The sequence below is a fragment of the Phaethon aethereus genome (assembly GCF_964289735.1).
Source record: "Phaethon aethereus genome assembly, chromosome: 16".
Lineage (NCBI taxonomy): Eukaryota > Metazoa > Chordata > Aves > Phaethontiformes > Phaethontidae > Phaethon > Phaethon aethereus.
This window is the reverse complement of record NC_138592.1, coordinates 3,148,868-3,168,299: the sequence shown is the minus strand read 5'-3', so window position 1 is coordinate 3,168,299 and position 19,432 is coordinate 3,148,868. Positions and strand designations below refer to the sequence as shown.

General features: G+C 38.3%; 1 protein-coding gene across 1 annotated transcript in view; it reads right to left on the bottom strand.

Annotated features, from left to right (window-relative positions):
* The window catches only part of DIDO1 (death inducer-obliterator 1), a 40,242-nt gene that overhangs the window by 8,897 nt on the left and 11,913 nt on the right, over positions 1-19,432 (bottom strand). The window contains exons 7-15 of the mRNA XM_082007354.1: positions 8,440-8,905; positions 7,322-7,481; positions 6,473-6,589; positions 6,137-6,244; positions 5,538-5,673; positions 4,862-5,408; positions 3,834-3,987; positions 2,720-2,809; positions 1,846-2,041 (exon numbers count right to left, since the gene is read on the bottom strand). Coding sequence (XP_081863480.1) covers positions 1,846-2,041; positions 2,720-2,809; positions 3,834-3,987; positions 4,862-5,408; positions 5,538-5,673; positions 6,137-6,244; positions 6,473-6,589; positions 7,322-7,481; positions 8,440-8,905 — 1,974 coding nt within the window. The remainder of the gene's footprint in view (positions 1-1,845; positions 2,042-2,719; positions 2,810-3,833; positions 3,988-4,861; positions 5,409-5,537; positions 5,674-6,136; positions 6,245-6,472; positions 6,590-7,321; positions 7,482-8,439; positions 8,906-19,432) is intronic.

Here is a 19,432-nt window from a genome sequence, read left to right as displayed (position 1 = left end):
CAAAACCAGTCTGTAGTTTTATAGTATACCATAGTATATACAGTTTACCATAGTATATATTCTATACTAATACTTAGGAGAGTTTGTCTACATTTGCCAACCTCCAAATTAAAATAACGGTTTCCTTTGAAATGAAACCTATAATGGAAAAGTAAAAGGAAGTGTAAAAAAGTAACCTGGTGTTTCCACAGGACTGCAAGTAGGCAACAACTAGCTCAGTGCCTCCCTAAAGCAGGTTATTTACTTGCCCAGCAGAAGACTCCAGACATTTACAGCTGATTCAATGGCCAATCCCATTCTTGTGTCAGTGTCCAGAAAGGAGGGCATTTCTTTTGTTCTGGCTGAAAACACAGCCCATAAGTTAAGACTCTTTGTCTACATCACTGTGCCAAAAGTGTTCTGCACTTAAGTGTTTTCACTTCTTGGCTATGAAATGGGAGTAACAGTTTTTGCCTACCTTTTGAGAATTCAGTAAGTTAAATTAAAGACTATGAGGTGCCGAGATTCAACAATTGTAGCTAGATTGCTATAATTTAGATAGCAAGAATCCTGCCTTTTTAGCGATAGCCAAAAAACAATTACCTAGACTGTGCACTGTTCAAGGATAGGTAAGACAGACCTGGAGTGTATGAGAAAAATCTTGTCTGAGGACACAGAGCAAGTGCCCTTTGCAGTCTCATGGAGGAAGGGAGAGCTTTTAACTAACGATGTATCATTTTTTGTTGTTGTTAATGTCGTATGCCAATAACACATGAAAACCTGTCCCAGACACTGTTGCTCCTGCATATAAGCTCTGAGAATGCTTTATTGAGTTTAGTCCTAAACTTGTATTTGAGGAGCAGAGGACAGTCAGCTTCTCAGAAAGGTCAGCTCCTTGCATGTTTGCTGTTTCATACCTACCGTTTCATGTTTTGCAAACCATTGCCATGACAATGAAGTTACCTTCATTGTAACCTGTAGTTCTTCAGCTTCTCAACCTGTTATTTTATGTAAAACCCCAGATACTTATTTGGAAAGTAAGCATATGCACCTCCTCCATCTTCAGATGAAGACGACTTCTAAGTTTGTAACAGAAGGGTGTTTCATGGTTGAATACATTCTCAGTTCTTCTGTCACCATGTTCAACGCACAAACATGGAGCAAACTCAAGCCAAACATTACTTCTTCTATTTTTAGATAAAATTACCAGATTAGAATATAACCTGCCTATACCAACTACTGTCTGCCACCTACTAACCCTAAGGAATATGGATCCCTTTCCCTGCCAACAAACCAGTTTTCAGAAGTCAGGGATTTGGCTAGAGTTTGCTCCAACTAGAACAAAACATTTCAAAAACCTTGTGCACCATATTGCACTTACAGCATAATACGTAGCATGAGACAATGACAATGTAGTGAAACCACTATAAACGTTACCTTTGTCTTCACAGATTTCTTGACTCCGCTGTGGGTTAAGCTTCCTGCTTGATTTAAGCGATGATGAATGGCTCAGAAGGGCCTAGGTTTCGTGGATTTATGGGTTGCTGAAGATAGGGTGGGGTTTTTTTGTTGTTGGGTTTTTTTTCTTTTTCAATATAGTAGCTGTTCCACATACTTGATTTTACAGGTAAACTCATCCTCCCAATAGCATATAAGCATCTTTTTGGAAAGGCTATGTAAATTTCAGACAATTTGCTCTTGAGCAGAGTTGGATTTCCAATTTTTCCCTATTTACATACTTTAAAATTGTTTTTTTATATAAAAATTTAATAAAGCTTACATTAAATATTCAACAACAATTTGTCTCAGACTGAATTCTATTTTGTGATTTTACCTAGCATTTAACCTCCCCTGTTTTGTGCTTACCTGGTCCCTCAAAGGGCAAGAGTTTGGAAGGAATTGGGTCCTTAGTACTCAGGGGGATCAGGTAGAGATCCTTGACATGTCTGTTGTTATTAGCTACAACACCAAAACGACCACGACTGCTAAAATAGGAGTAGAGAGAGATATAGGCAACTTCTTCTTCTTCTGTTGCAGGATGGAAACGAATCAAACACAATTCCTGTAATACAAAAGCAAAGTGGAAAAATTCAACCTGCAACATACCAGCAAATAAAATGGTAAAGGGCAAATTCCAGGGGTAAAAATAAATTGTATATTTATCACTCCAACTATGTTTTCAAGCCAATACTCTGGCTTTAAGACAGTACTGTTGTTCAATTTGTAATATTAAAAGAGAATTAGGTTTGTCATTTTCAGAAATATAAATTACTTGTGTATCTTACATCAAACTAAACATCTTGAGGGTCAAATTAATATGAAAGAAATGGAAAATTCTTAGTTTCACGACTATATCTGTATATTGTGTGTCATTTTTTCACTTCTGAAGTGTTTTTAAAAGCAAAATCTATTACATACATTAAATAAGTTCCTTTTCTTTAAAATCTGAATTTCAATCTTCCATACTGAATAAATAGGTTATTTATGTTCAATCATTAAAAATGAATAAATAGCATGAAGATTTAACTACTATGCAGGAGAAAGAGATTAAGAGGATCTGCAGCTCAATAAACATGTTTCTTCAATAAATCAAAAATTTTAAAGGAACAAATGGTGTTGGTAGTTTTCCAGGTGTGATCTATGTCAGTATTTGCTGTTTACTAATTTATATTATAAAAAGTTGTCATTTTATATTGCTGTATTTTTCTTCTGGGTTTTGCAAAGGATTTTAAGTGAATACCTTAGAAAGTGAAGATTTGAGTTTGCCAACATAATCCCAGACTGTCTTCGGTGAGATCCTCCCACCAATATGAATTGTATCTGGTAAATCCTAAACAAGAAGTATTACATGGTAGTATGAGAAAAACCAAAGGAGACTAATGGTTAAAAGCAGTGCAGCTTGCCCCATCCCAGTAGCCTAATGGATAATGCACTATTATATTTCAGTAAATTTTCATACATATTTTTCTAATTTCAGACAGGCTATTTCTAAATTTCAAGATGTTTAATTATGGCATGTTACCAAAAGGCTAACGATACACATGAAACAGAAAAAGCATTCCCAAACAAGGATAGCAGCAAAATGTCTAATAATTCTGTATGCCCATTATTGGCTTTGTTTTTATAGGGAAGCTGCCATTTGAAATACAGACTTTCTCCACACTTTTAGTTTCTCAGGAAATGCTGCACTGGTGACTACAAGCCACATTCTAGTGAGCTTCCTGTCACGGGGACACTGAAACTCATTTTAGCAAAAGCAATACCAAAAAGAACTACCAGCCCTACTAATAGAAGTCCTAAAACACACATTTGTGTTTGAAACTTCCTAACAGTCACATAAAATGCACTTCAGAGAAAAAAGAGAGAAAGAGTAACTTATTTTAGTACAAACACTTATACTGTCTCATTATTTGAACACTCACCCTCCCAGAATAATATCATCCAACTGTTTTCATTTGAAAATTAGTAAAAAAATGATATTATTCATAAATGGCCAAAGAAAATTTTGTAATAGATCACATCAGCGACCCATCTAGTTCAAGAACAGAACAAGACACCTACTTTAAAATACTGGCTGTAAAACTTCTTTTCAAAAAATGAAGCTGAAATAAAGGTATTATTCCATGTTAGATCCTAACATATGTATAAATATGCTTAAAGACATGAGAATTCTTCACAAATTTGTGAGGAATTTTTAAAAGGCTTTTTTTTTCTTGAGCTACTTTTCCTGTTACTAAAGGGATGCCATTTACCACTGCTACAGTTCTACTATAACTATATATATGTATAGCCTTTCTAGCAACAGGAACTGCAGTACAGATTTATTCTAAACACACAAACATGTCAGTGCTAACCTCGCTAAGATAATCAAAACACCCGGAGACAGGATATGCTTTAGTGACAAATTTAGCCACACTCTGCATGTTAATAAATCCTTTCCAAATGGTGTTGAGACGAGAGAGAAAGAGGGAAGTATCGCTGTCTTGAGGTGAGCGTGGCTCTGCAACACTGCAAAACAGATCCAAAAGAGAAAGGTTACAGAATATAAATGAGAACGGTCCCTTCTTTTTTGCTTTTCTTCCCTCCTCCTATTAATCAAATACTTTATTTTAAACAAATAACATAATTTTTACTAAATGCTTTGTTAATGTTTTCCACTAACTTGGTATTAGTGAAAAAAGCAAGGAGTAACAGAAAATAAGCTTGTAGCTGCAGACAGGCAAAAAGATGCCGAAAGATAGGACTTTTATAAAATTAGGTTAGCACTGTAACTGTTGTGATCCTGACTCTGCAACAAACTAATCTGAATTACATATTTCCCACTATCTGAGTCAACAATATGTATCTAAAAGAGATTCTCAAGTAAAAGAATTTGCTATGAACAAAAAATCTTTTAACTACAGCTTCATAAGGATATACTTTGCAATATTTAATTTCATTATTGTATATACCCAGAATATGAAAGAAACCCACTTCCTTTCAAGCTGATCAGTTGGTTAATTTTAATTCATATTCCTAAGTTCAGATGTAACTGTATTTTAATACAGGATGAAAATCTGGAAACGCCTCTAAACCATCTCTCACATACACTCCCTTTCTATACATTAATGTACATGCAGACTTCCAAGTCTGCAGAATACCTTCAAGTTTTATTTATCTGCTGAAACACATTGTAGAATCTTTGCTGTGAACATACACTGATGCTCAGAAAATTTTAACAACTCGTGAAGGTAAATGAGGAGACGGTAAATTAAAAATCTGAACTTTAAAGTTGAACATGCCTTTTGATTGGTGGGAGGGGAACGGGACATGGGACACACGGGACTTTGAAGACCACAACATTAAAGATTTGGTAGCTTGGCTTACTATTAAGTATACGCACTTGATATTGGGTGAATGGTGAACTGCTAAGTATCTTGGATCTGGTGAGGATGATGGCTTTGTTAATATTGATTTGGGGACAGTCATAACTGGTTTTGAAGTTTCCTGTTTTGTTTCCCCTGTTGAAACTTTGTCAGATGCAGGACCAGAACGCAGGGCTGGTGTCGTGATACCAGAGGAGCTGCTCATTGCTGTCCGAGGGTCTTTGCCAGAAACTGTTACGGTTGTGACAACTCCACCAGCACAAGAGGCAGGAAAAGCAGAAACCTCTTCAGGTGCAGAAGAATCTGCATTGTTATGGCCCTGGGCTGTAGGAATGCAAGTTCTTTCTACACTAGACTGAGCAACTGTTTCTGCTACTGGTCCAGCTTCAGTTTCCATTGCGTTTTCAGAGACGGCCTCTTTGGCAGGCTCTGCTGTTGGGGTTGGTGCAGAACTTTCATACTTTGGCTGAACTTCTGGTTTTGCTTTCGACTCCACCTTTTTAACAGGAGCCACCGACTTTATCTTCTTAGGTGGTACTTCATCTTCGGATGCTGAAATCTGCCCTATAAATTTATTTTAAAAGCTTTTGATTACTATTTAACAATGAAATAGTGTGGAGAAAAAAAAATGAGCAAACACCACTCTTAACATAACAATTCTTTCACTTTGCACAAAGTCAGCACTGTAGATACCTGTACAGATTTTGCAGTTCAAGTCAAAAAGATGGGCTCGATGTTGACTTGTTGTATCCTTCAACATACTGCTAAAAACATCTAGAGAAGGAGCACTGTTTAAATTTGGTGCAGTTCGGGCTGACTCTTGCTGCTCCTAAAATGAATAAACACAAAAAATACTGCAGTTGATAATTAGTTTCAACCATTAAAAAATACTTTGGAAACCATTAATTAACTTCAATTCTTTAAAAAAAGATTAAAGGCCTTGGTTAAAACGTATCACATCAGACAGAGTTCTCAAATAATGTTTGTTCTCATTTCATTCTACAGTGTTCTGAAGTAGATACCTAATGTTCAGAAATAAAAGATTTCTCTGTAAATTGACAGCAAGGGCTGAAGAATACAGAGCATTTTAGAATTGCATGCAAATCATGCCTGTTATTTAGTTGTTGCACTCCTTCAAACTGAAAGGAAAAATGCTGATATAGCACACCTACTAGGTGATAATATCCTTACAGTTCATTCAAACAGTCTCCACTTGTGATGAAAAATTTGAGGCCCCAGTTATCATTTATCTCCCTCCATGTCTTCATGCTGAAGCAATAGCCAATACTTACATCAGAATCAGACACTGGTGGAGAATCTTCCATATTTACAACTTGCATATGCTCCCGTTTTACAGATGTTTTCTTGATTTCATGAGATTTGCTTCTTGACTCTATCATCTGAAACAAACAAAACCACTTTGGTAAAAAGTCCACATATTTATTTTATGATCTCATGCCATTCTCTGTTGTCATTTGGCTGGTGGTTGAGAAACAGTATACTGAAACTGAACATTATTATTATTATTTCATTAGGAGGAAATGGTGCATTAATGTAAGGGTGGTAAGGGTTGGTGAACTTGCTCTTAATTCATATCTAAGGACATAGCAGAGAATTATGTTACTTACTGCTTTAGCTGGTTTCTCTTTCCATACAGACAGTTCTTTAGATAAAAGTTCTTCTGGTTTCATTCTCACTAGTTTTGACAGTGAGATTTCCTCACGAAGGACACGATGAAAAAGTCCCTGAAAACAAAACAGACTTTGTTGCCATGCTGAAGAGAACCTGCTTGGGTAACTAACAAGATTTGCTATGCTTAACAGGCAAAACCTGTTGCAGTTTCTTAATGCTCTATTAATTAATAAAATACCACATACACATAAGCAAATTTGGAAAGGTGCAGCAACCAGAAAATAAGGACAAAACAAACACAAAGCATGAATTTTCCTCATTATCAGCAATATGTATCAATATAACTGGAGTGTCAGAAGTTGAGCAGCCACTCTCCTGTTTTGTATTTATTGTAGAAATTAAAAAAAAAAACAACAAATAAAAAGAAAGAAGTTTCAAGTATTCTTTAGTGGATATTTTCATCTGCACCGATGTCTTTTTTTTTTTGCTTTTAAAGCATTAAGTATGATCATGCACATGGGCACTATCCAACACATACTACAAAATGTCACAAGAAGAGAAATTAATGAAGTCTGTATTTATTTTAGGAAAGCCATTCTGTAAATAAGTATTTCACACCAAATGTCCAAACTTAATAAATACAGATGACCAACTAAAGTAGACTTTGAATTCCTACTGGATTTTTTTTTTTTTTTTAAAGATTTGAATGGCTTTATAATAGTCTTTTATAGTATAATTCTAAGATTCTATCTTGAAACTCTTAATGTTGAGGGTAGAGTTTGTCATATCATTAAAAACCAAAAGTATGTTTCAGTATATGTTTACTGTTTAAGGAAATTCCAAACCTGGTTTTTGGGGTCCTTGAGATTGAACATGATGCTACGGTATTTACTCTTGTATCTGTTGTCCGTAACTTGAAACAAATTAAACATCTCCTTTTCAATATTGAGTGCTACTTTCCCTACTTCACTCTCTGTCATGACCAGATCATCGCTATCATTGACTCTGTTAGAAACAAGAAAGGGTACGTGCATTTATGTTAGGCATGAATTTTCAGGTAGCATTCATAAAAACTAACTTTGCAGAGGAAAGGAGCTAACCTAGGCTCCTCCTCACTCAGTGAGGGCTCAGGACTCCTCTAAAAGACATCTCAAATGTAAAGCCTATTTCCAGACCTTGAACTGTGAGCTATGGCAACCCTTCGCTACCGTCCACAGGCGGCCACAGAAGACAGCCTTTATGAACAAACGTCAGCCTTTACAACTCCTCCCGCTCATGGCACTGAAGTTAGGAGTTTCTCTGCCGTGAACAACATGGGGAGCCCAAGCACTTAAGTTTTCATCCTAGATTTTCCGCTGTGAAGAGCATTTCCATTTCAGTGACTATACCAGAGTGCTGTCTATAATAAGTATTGATGGCTGGCATTAACTTTAATAATTGTTGTGGAACAATTTGCTTTTGGTTGGTTGTTTTTTTTCCCCCAAGTCATTCAGTTGTCCACTGACTAGGGTTGTTTGTTGTTGATTTTTATGCTGGGAGGGGAGACAATCTCTACTTCAGTCAGCCTTTAACCTTTCACTATGGTATTTCCTGTACTAAGTTCCCTACAACCTCTACATCTCCAAACACTGCCATCACCAGATTTTAAAGCTTCAGAGCACCTGCGTTTTAAAAGCTCCTATGCTGTAATTTAATTCTTCAACTGTAACTGCCTGAATATAAATGGAATAGTGAGATGATTTTTTTTTTTAAAAAAGGCTTTTTCATATACACATTTATTTTACATCAGGATTTTAAATTTTTTTAAAAATATAAACCTGAAATTCCAACTATACTTGTAGTAACTTGTGGTATAAATGCAATCCCTCAATATCCCTGATCAAGAAGTAAACAAAACTCTGCAGGCTAAACATTTACATCTAGTTGTAGCTTTCTATATAAATTAAGTGCTTTGAATTCCCACCTCTTCCATAAAATTTCTTTTAGGGACCGTCGAATATTTTGTCGAATCTGAGAGTTGGGTTGTGACTGGACAGGGCTAGCTGATGCTTTTGCTTGACTACTTCCAGACGCAGTAGAAATGGAAGACAGTGAAGGCTTTTTGAGTCCTCCACCCAAACTGGAAGATGTAGCTGGTTTTTTGGAAACTGATGAGCCATGAGAAAGAGATGAATGTTTGGAAGGAACACTGCCTGATGAAGGAACACTGCCTGATGAAGACCAAGGTTTCTTGGGAATTACACCTTTGAAACTTCCAGCAGAAGGTTTAAGTGGTTGCTTAGCTAGTGAAGTGTTAGAGAAGGATGGGGGCTTCTTTGAAGGAAGATTTTTAGTGAGAGATGACTGTTTCTCCATTATAGACACAACAGTTTTCTTGGATGCCGATGCAGGCTCTGCTCTATCTTCATTCCTTTTCTCTTCCCTTTGAGCTGTTAAAACAAAGAAGAAAATACAATATTAAAGGCTTAACTTTATAACTTCCTATTCATGAAGACCAGGTACCAATCTATAAAGTCTGTGAAATGACATCTCCAGAGAATAACTATCAAATAAACAATTTAAGCTATTTACTTTCACTAGCCTTTTAAAAAGTAACATAAAATAACCATGCAGCTGCTGACAGTTTTTGGAAGAAATTTCTCTTTGATCCTTCAGAGCACTTAGTCTCAGAGGCCAACGGAAGAGTTTGAAAAAGAGTTCCACTTTGGCTCTAAAGGTTGAAAATTTTATTTACAACCTATTCAAGAAAACTGGGGGGAAAAAAAAGGCACCACCTTCAAAGATTCTTGAGTGGGATTTCACGGTTAAGCTTCAAAAACATCCCAAATTTTCACGTTAAAAGGAAAAAAAAAAAGCAATACAACCCACCATTTCATATTTAAACAGAAAATTTCTCATAGCACCTTACAGAACCAGTTTATTACAGAGCCTGACCTGATGATAGTCCATGAATTTGAAACTACATTAATATTACCTTAAGTTTAGTATTATTGAAGTTTAATAAACTCTTTCACCCAGATTTTTTATTTTAAAGAGCAAGCAAAGACAGACAAATTACATAGCACAGAAGTTGCTTAAAAAAAATTAAATACGTGATCTACTTGGTTGCTAGCATGAATATCATACTGATGACATTGCCATTAATTATTACTAGATCTTCCTATTCGGTTTCTAGCTAAATTCTAGATTTATAGAATAATTAAACAGCAATAATGCTGCTCAGGCTCTGGCCATCTAATTCCCACCATTCTCAAACTGTTCCACTCACAATATTCAGATTTTCCATTTAATTATTTTTTCTAACGTTAATAGAATAATTGATACATGTCATACACAAGAAAAATTACAAAGTGTAAGTAAAGGCTCCATTTTTCACTCCTGTTGAAGTTATACTTGCACAGGACTTTAAAAGCAAGCATTTTTTTAAATCGCATTTCATCTGTCCACCTTCTGGCACTGTCAGGAACAATTCAACATAGCAAAAGAAGCCAAAACCAAAAACACTCCCCACCCTCCAGCAAACAAAACATCATTTACAAGGCATTAAAGTTACAGTGGGCTAACACTAGCACCTTTATCCTGACAGCTCAAACAAGGAAAGGTTCTGAGGGAAACCACCAAAAACCAACTCCTGAAATACAATTGTTTCTATTAGAAAACCCAAGTTTTCCCTCAAACAAGCCTTTTTTCTCACAAATCCGTAGATAACCACTGACCAGTTACCAAGTTAATTTTTAATCTGATGGTTTTAGCTAGTGAAGATTTGTAGATTAATTAGCCCAGAAGCCCTACTTGCAAAATTCAGGACACATCCTGGGAAGGATCCAGGAATTTAACTTTCAGTGACTTTACCAAGGACCAAATGGTCCTTCTTCACCTTCCAGATCTGCTATGAGAGCAGAAATTACTAGGAAGGGTCTAAATTGCCCAATCTACCTGAGGTGGACTTGAAGGGGATAAAGCACTCCTGTGAAGTCTGGTTCAAGAAACCCCTTAAATCAGCACAAGCTTCCAATGGAAACATCCCTTGCATCAGGGAAGAGCTGGGATGCTTGAGCCATGATACTCCCTCATTTTGGGAGGAAGCAGCCTTGCAACCCTTCTCCATACTTCAAGTTCAGGTACCCCATGAACATTAGCATACGCTTCCAGCAGAAAGACGCTTCTAACCCTGGTTTCTTTAAGCTGGCAGTTTTATCACAAATACAGAAACCAGTGATGTTTCATCTTAAGATGAACTAAGAAACGACGCTGTACTTGGACTTTCGTAAGGCTGAGTATAAAGGTGTGTGCTGAACTTCTGGAACACAAGGAGAAGCAGCCAGAAGATCCAGAGACACTATGTATTTATCCTGATTTTTTTTCCTAGAAGTATTTTACACGTAAACACCTTGAGGAATTTTTCTGAGTAAGATTTAACTATTTGAAGTGTAAAATGAAAACAGCTGCCATAATACATTAAATCATTTCAAAGGATGTGAAGATTTTGCTATAAAGTAGATTAAAATGATTACTCTCACACTATTCCCATAGTTTTCCCTAGAGACTGGTCTTGGTTCCTGTCAGAGGCTGGGCAAGGGAGACCTTGCGTGTGACCCACAATGTCTCTCCCGACGTCCGCACCCTCCCCTGCTAACGCTGCTCTAGTTGGCTCTGGCAATCCCAGGAGGGAGGAAGGGGATCCCAGAACTGTTGCTGATGGTTTTTTGTTTGGTCAAATTCAGCACCCAGAACTTAACAGAGGTAAAAAGCCACCCTATTCTGAGTTAGAGAGTCTTGAACAGAGAGAAGGCAAATATCCAAAACGTGCGTACTGATAACGCTGTAGGAATTACTCTGCTTCCATTCTCTTTTTCTTGGTTTATTATGTCTTCGGCACAGAACTGTACCTTTTCAGGCAGGTAGGGCAGAAGCACGTATCTGTGACTTATCATGGAAAGGCAGGACAGCACGGCTCGGGTTTCAGAATGATGACAGTAAAATTCAGCCCTCAGTGCTAAGACATTTAGTTCTTTTGGTTTACAGATGTACAAAAGGTGAAATTCTAAATGTGCATTTAATCTTCTGTATGTTATCTTTTTAATGATTAGTTCAAACTAGTTAACAAGAACAACATTGATAAAACTAAAAATAGCACAACCAAGATGTTTTGTGTCAATCAGGTGTCGTATATATGAGAACTATATCCACACGACAAACCTACATTACAAACAGCTGTATCATAGTGAGAACATGTACTTGTAAAATAAATAAAAAGCTACTAGTACAAAGGTAGGTTGAAGCTCCCAGGGTTGAAGGGCAGCAGAATCAGTAAGCGTCCAAGGAGAAAGATGCAGAAGTATCCTTTATTCTGCAGGGTCACATCATGGCTATTTAGAAAGGCTTCCAAAGTAAGGCATGTAATTCTGTGCTTCTTTAGCCAAGAGAAAATGTGCAAATAGTTCATTAGCTTCATGAAAGTTTAACAGTTTCAAACTACGCTACTACTTTATACCAATTAAAACTGTCTACTTAGCAGTACTTGTTGATTACAGAAACTGATAGTATAGATTTTGTATGTACTAATTTGGACACATGTAGGTTTAGTCCTTCAGAACATCTAACCAACTACTCTCTCAAATTTACAGGACACCTCACTGTATTTGAAGGACACTGTCAAATCATGTGCATACTGTGACAAAGAATCAAGATTACTTAAACCCTACATATGCAAATAACCTGTGATGGCTGTAGATGAACCTAATCTAAAAAAAATCTTATCCTAGTTTGACTATGAGAAACCACAATTTTTGTCCTACCAAGTTTTGGTTTTTACTGAGATTAGTGTTCAGCCACATAATCCAGCTGAACCAACTCACTGTGTCGGTACTTGGGTGTTGGATCCAACGCACAGGAGCGCCCAGCTGAGTGCAAGGAAGGAGCAGGACTGCCTCTTCTGGTGGCAGCTTGCTCTTCTATTGACTTAGCTGCAACGTGAGCACACCCCGAGGCTTACGCTATCTTCTGATAGGTATGAAGCTATGGCGAGTGTATGTTTGGAAGAGTTAACAGAAGTATGTACTCTTTTCGGAGAGCAGTATGCCAACATATGTGGAATCTAACTTCTGAATAGATGCCAGAGTCGCTCAGCAAACTGACGGGACATATAATGGAACAGGTATTCTCTCAGACCATGAGTTTCAAATCGCTTTGCCTTACAGTCCACACACAACTTGAAGAGAAGACACAGTCAATGCCTACTATATATACTGGCCACTGTATTTTATACTGTGATGTTTCCAGTCCTTTTCATCAGTAGCTCCAGCATACCTACAATAAATGCTTTTAAACAAATTTAAAATAAAAGGTTAGAGACGACTGCTGAACATTAGCCTATCTAGCCTAACAGAATAATAGGGAGTTTCATCACAGACAGATGATTACTGCCAGAATAAGGTATTTAGTGGCTCTTCTGTTCGGCACTTTTGATGACAGAGGTGTACCTCCCTTGGCTTGATGTTAGAAATGCTATTTAAAACAAAACATTAACTCCTATTTTCCCCATTTTGTTCTATGAGCCACTGATTAGGACAGCAACAGGGTTCTCATTGACTGAGACACCTGGGCTAAAAAAACTGAGAGGTACGGACAGAGCTAATGAGTCAGCTCGTTTCCAGAGTGAAACCCAATGAACCCTCTGGCAGAAAAAAGTGCATTCCTTGCAGGGCTTAAGAAATAGCATTACTATGGTACGTTCACTACAGAGATAAATATAATCTCTCCCACTAGATGTCAACAGATACAGAACCCCTCCCCTAAGGAAATTCCCTGTGAAGCTAAGCCAAAAATTACAACATGCAGCCAAGAAGGAAGCTTCTGTAAGCGGTGGAGGACGTAACTGCCACATTATCTATTGTGTTACAGACGAGCCTGTTGAAAGCCTGATGGTTACGCGTAGTTTGCTTTTGTATGTCCCAATATTGATGTTTCAGCATTGTAACGTGGTTGTTGAGGCCCAATTTAAGAATGATTTCCACAGTGTAGCACTGTTTAAATCTGCATGAAGGATTTGCAGGACGCACTCACAGTATAATCCCTCACCTACACTGGGAGGCTGTGTTTTACACCACCTGCATGGAAATTATCCAAAGGAAACTTTGCTCTTCCTCTCATCCCTTCAAAATATTTCTGTCTAACATTCAAGCCTGTGCTGGTTCTTCCCCCTTCCCCTCACCACCCAATCTTTCTTTGGAATAGGAGCTTTAGAAAGCCACTTCAAAAATACATCACCACCACCCCTGGTTTTGGTTTATCTCATTTGTGGAGAGTTATTTTTGCTGGAGACATTATCTAGTTTTTCCAACTTTTAAATACCTGAAGAAATGTGCTATTACTTTTGTTTGTATAGTTTTAAAAAAGATCTTCAACTGTTTTTTCTAGTTGATGCTAAGTTTTAAGTGATGGTGTAGATAAACCATAGGCAGTTACACTTGAAGAGCTTGTTTCATAATGAGTCTGTAAGACTCAGATATCTTTCAAAGAAAAAAAAGTGCATCACAGCTACAACTACAGAACACTACATTCTGTGAAAAATGTCTTGCAGATATGCAAACTGATTGTTAGATAGTACCAATTATGAAAAGTTTCCCTACAGAATTAAAAATTTGGCATAAGGCTGTTGCCTCTGGTGTCTAATAGAGTCTTAAAATTTCCCCATGTTCTTCTCCATCTATACTAATCCACCTTTTTTCCCCCCAGGATAAAATTCTGCAGGGCAGCATGTGGAACACAGGCCGATGGCTGCATCGTTTGTCCAGCTTGCACAGAACCTTCCACAGTGGGAGCACTGGCCCAAGGGAGCAGGACTTCAGCAGCCCAACGCTTCAGAAGACGCTGCCTTGCGCATTGGTGAGCCTTTACAAGCCCACAGTGCAGAAGCTGCTGAAGCACACCTGGGTTCTACAGATACTTTTCATGCTCCTGTCACTAAAATAGAGAGTTTTAGAAAAAGGAAAAAAACCCCCACCAACAAAAAACAACCACACAACTATCTTTCAGATGTATGCACAGCATACGCATTTGTGTGGCACCAACAGTAAGAAAGCTGGTAGTTAACATGCAGTAATTTTCTGTAAAAAAAGTCTTTAAAATTCCACAATATGAATAAAACAACCTGGAAGCAGAGTACAGCTACTTGTGATCCACCTTCTGAAGTGGATAATTTACTACACTTAAAAGGATTTTTATGTCTTTTTCAAAAAATACTGATGTCAAAAATAAGAGGGAGGAAAATTCACAGTAGTGCAGCTCTGCAGTTGTTAAAAAAGCAAAAATACCTGTTAGAAGGTATTCTCCAACAGCCTGTGTAAAGGCTGGCCAGAGCCAAGTACTTACGTATCTTGAGAAGAGCTAATCTGTAAATCTGCAACAGCACTGGCCTTTATAATAGCTTAAATATCCGACAGGAATGCAGAAGTGAAGAGACCAACCAAAAGCAATAATCTGTTCAGGAATTCACAAGAAATCCCCAGCCAGCATTTTGAGTGTCACTCAAAAATTGGCCTGTGAAATTGTACTGTGAAGTTCCATACGGTCCTGCAGCTCCTTCTTGCTCAGACGCAGGTAGCTGCACTACCCGTTTCTCCGTGCAGTCGTTCCAGCCTGCTGCAGCTATCCAGTCTGAACGTTACAAAGGTGAGGGCAGCCCGTTTTGACACGTATCACAGTAGAAAAGGACAGCCTCTTGGCTCAGAGAAGATGAAATCTCTCGTCCCTATTTGCCAATATCTGAGAATTTAGGAACTGCATTTTCCCCTTTGTAAAACTGTTGAATCCGAGGACGGGCAGGATTTCTCAAATTTAAAACTGGCACTGCTCCAACAGCTTCTCTCTACCACTCATCCTCACTATGTCCCAAATGGACTTGTCTGACGCAGCTGCGGTTATAACCCCCTTTCTGCACGGCTCGTGATAGAAATAATCTTAACGGAACGGAATTTAAACTAACCCCTCCACCCCATGCAGTGGCCGATACCAAGCTTTAACCCATGAGTTCTTCCAAAGCGAAACCTTCCGATGCATTATCCAACTTAAAAAACTCAACAAGATACATGGGAGAGCTGGTGCTTTAGAGGTCAGTTATAGAGCACTCTACAATGGCAAGTTACTTACCAGTTACGAGACGTTCCTCAAGAGCAGCCTTTGCATAGTCACACTGCTGGGATGCATGCCTGACACCTCAGAGCCTCAGCAACTTGTCGAAGAGTCAATCCTGTCAGTGCCACTGAAGCACCCTCTTGTGGCACTGCACACTCAGCGCCCCAGGCTGCGAAGGTGAGGTGTAGTTTGGAACCGCTTCAGTTCCACGCTGTTCAACTATTGCTTTCCGGAAACCTGTTTTCCTGAAACCTATTCTCCCTAGACTTTTTGTCATTTCCCTCAAAGACAGCTTAGAATTAGTTCTTAATAATTCAAAAGTGTTTAACTATTCTTAAATAGGTTTCAGTGTTACATTGTCACTGTTAATTGCCTACGGAACAACGTGTCTGCTTCCACTTTCAAGACCAAATCAAACTTTATTATCAAACACTACTGTTTCAGAGGTGTGCCTCCTGCCCTGCTGTTTTCCTTCAAAAGCCTCTATCAGTTCTAATCTGCACCATAATAAGAAGCTCGTAATTAAGCTGCCTGTGTGCCAAACCTTTACACTCAGGCACACAAAGAAAATTAAATCTGGCTTTAAAGTTATTTAATTTAGGAAACTCTGAGACAAGAGCCTTTTCTGTGGTGGTAATTTGTTTGCACTCAAGCCAACACTGTAGCTATGCTCATGCAAATCTGTAGCTTAGACATGTGAAGCTTTGTTTAAATCTATATGAAGTTATAGTGATTTATCTGACCTACATTAGACCACTACATCTTCACAAATACACCACTCCTGAGCGAGAGGCACCATCTGCTGCAAAAAAAGGGCTCCTTATTATCCTGACCGTTTATGGACTGGCATCATCACTCCTTGCAGGAATTAAAGCCATCTTCAGGTTCCAAGTTCAGTACAGATCTGACACAGCGACTCATCAGCACCAAGATCAGCAGCAAAACTTGACTCCAAAGTGCAAGAGATCACCTCAACAAAACCCTTTTATTTGGGGACTAGCAGAGGAAGACCTTTTTCACTGGCTATGCAGTCAAGTGAGCAAGTTCAAAGAACTAAAGTGATATTAGTAAAAGAAAGCAAAACAGCAATAGAGGGTGGTGAGGTTTTTTTAATCAAACTTTCATCACTTTCAGCATTGATGACAAGAGATACACCACCCTATATTCATAGTGTATCCGTAAATTGTACCAGGTTTCTGCCCCTCCCAACCCTTCCCCTCGGCAGTGGTTCCTTATGCTGAAACCAAGCACCCATTATGGCTAGAGTGCTGGCTTTCTGTTGTCCAAGTGCCTTGGGGGTCTCCTAGGTGCTTGAAAGGCAAAATGGGAAACCTGCCAGCAGCAGGGACCAGCCTTCCTAACTTAGAGACACAGCAAAAATTTTCACGTGGCCAACAGCCACAGGAGAGATGTAACATACCTTGTAGAGCAGAGAAGGGGAGCTCCAGTAGAGTTCACAGGCAGGAGATGATAATCACTCCCCAAGGATCCCACTGCTCCTTTTAATTGTCTGGGTCCCAGGGGATGGTGGCTTCAGCAGCCACTACTGGTCTGCCTCACTCCACAGCCAGGGTTCAGATCACACAGCAGCCCCTGCCACTCTCATGATGCAAGTTCAGCACTGGAGCTGTGTTACACCAGCCACTCCTCTACTATAATCTTTCCAAAGCCAGATCCCCAAGACGAATTTCCCAGAAGTTCTGGCAGGCTCATCTTAGGTATTCTGATTATTATTTGGTCTGTCAGAACCTTTCTGAAAACTCCTCTAGTTACAGAAGTTTAAGACCTACATATGCAGCAGCCACGTGTCCCAGAAAATTGCCAGTAACATAAAATAAGTAATTCTTTTTATTCCCTTGGTACTACTCAATACTTGCTGCCTCTTAGTATGGGTCTATGTTGCAGAACGTTGCGTTAAGCGAAGACACCTTAGCTTTCAAGGAGTTAATTCAGACGCCAGAAGTGGTTTAGTTATAATAGTATGGAGCTTGGCACAGGCTAGTTTTTCCTACGGGGAAGCACTCACACCAAAACAAAGGCATAAAGTTTAACTACAATCAGTCCTTGCAGACAAGGATACTCAGGACTTAAGAACAGCTCCTCAGTTTAAGTAAAATATTTTTAATAGTTCGCAGTTAAGTATTTTTTAATAGCTGAACCAATAGTAGTATATCCACATCCACTGCACTCAACTGAAGAGTCACAACTTAAGCCAGTACAATCTTGCCTGAAGAGAAGCATTAAATTGGCACCAGTCCAAGTGCAGACAAGGCATTACTTTTTTCTTTTCACAACAGTACTTACAGCTTCCTACATCACTTCTACCTCCTGAGCCATAACTCCTCTGTCCTGAGTGTACTACATTTTCCCCCTGCTCTCTTTATAGTGGATATTCTCTTTCTTTCCTGCCTTCGTACTGTTATTACAGAAAGAAAAAAAGACACAAGAAAAAAAATACATAAATTATGTATGCTATAATCCTAGCATTTTGGTATGCACATCACATTTTCTGATGATGGGCTCCCAATATCGCTGTATTCCCTTTAGAAAGTCTCCATATTTTATTAGAGGTGTATAGGAACAAAGCAGTCCAAGTACCCTTCGTATCTGGGATCTTTAACTATACAAAAACTATTCACTTTGTGAATAGGTTGTGGGTGTAGAAAAGTTTAGCAGCAGAAGAAATGAAGAGACAAAGGAAATTTCTATCACCAGAGCCAGGGCTCTACAAACTTGGCCTTCCACTTCCAGGAGGTGGCAGCATTAGGTTGTCTCTCCATAATCCACTGCTGTAAAGCAGGAGAGGTACCACAAACGTTGTGCTTTTCTCAAAATGAAACACTCCCCCTTCGAAGTCCCACTCATTAACAATTTCTATGAAATACTACTACCAAAGTAAGATATAATAGATAGCTATAAACTCATACCATTTATCTGTCTGCAGTTAAGTAAACAGAAGTTCAGTGCCTTGGTATGACAAAGAAGTGCTTTTTACTCAGGAAGTTCTACCACAAGAACAAGAAACTTAATGTTTATTTTTTATCTAATAAACCTTCTTCACCTTCCTGTGCGCTTAGTTACTTTTATCAATAAATGCAGTTAAGATGTTTAAGTAGCTTTAGCACCCAAGTTGAGTAAATTATCGGTTCATGTATTTCTTTTAAGTCTAGTAAATAAAGTCAGCTGAACTTCAGCAAAGATTTGACGCACTGATGAGTACTTCGTATACGTATGACTGGGGAGTTAAAAAAAATCAGGATGCTACAAACATCTATCTTCTTCCCCTCCTTTTGGATTCATTTTCTATTTTAAAAGTGCTGATACATTTGCTGCCAACTTCTATCTGACCATGAAAAACAACAAAAATACAGGGGAAAAAAAAGTCTCTGCCAAGTGTTGCGCTCTCAAACAGAAAACCTGAGTTCAGGTGCTTCAGATATACACACTGATACTGCTGATAAACCTTTGCATCAGCAAACTTCATGTTTGAAGTGTTCCTTTACCTCCTTTTTACAGAGCAGCAGTGAATATAATGGACAAATATTGTTACAAATGGAATACATGAAATTAATTAGCGTAAAACTAAGTATGAAAGCTCTCTGCAGAGTTAAATAAGCAGTGGATGCAAACTGGTGGTTCCTTTGTGGTTCCTTCTGGAAAAAATGCGTTTATATTATGCTGTTTAAAATTCTTCCTCCTCCAGTATAGTTAAAAATAATGCTTCCTATTATTGTAAGATGTATGTTAGTCTGCTAACAAAACCGAAACATTTCAGACATAATTTTGGGTGGTGCTTCCCCACAAACACCTAGATGATCTTA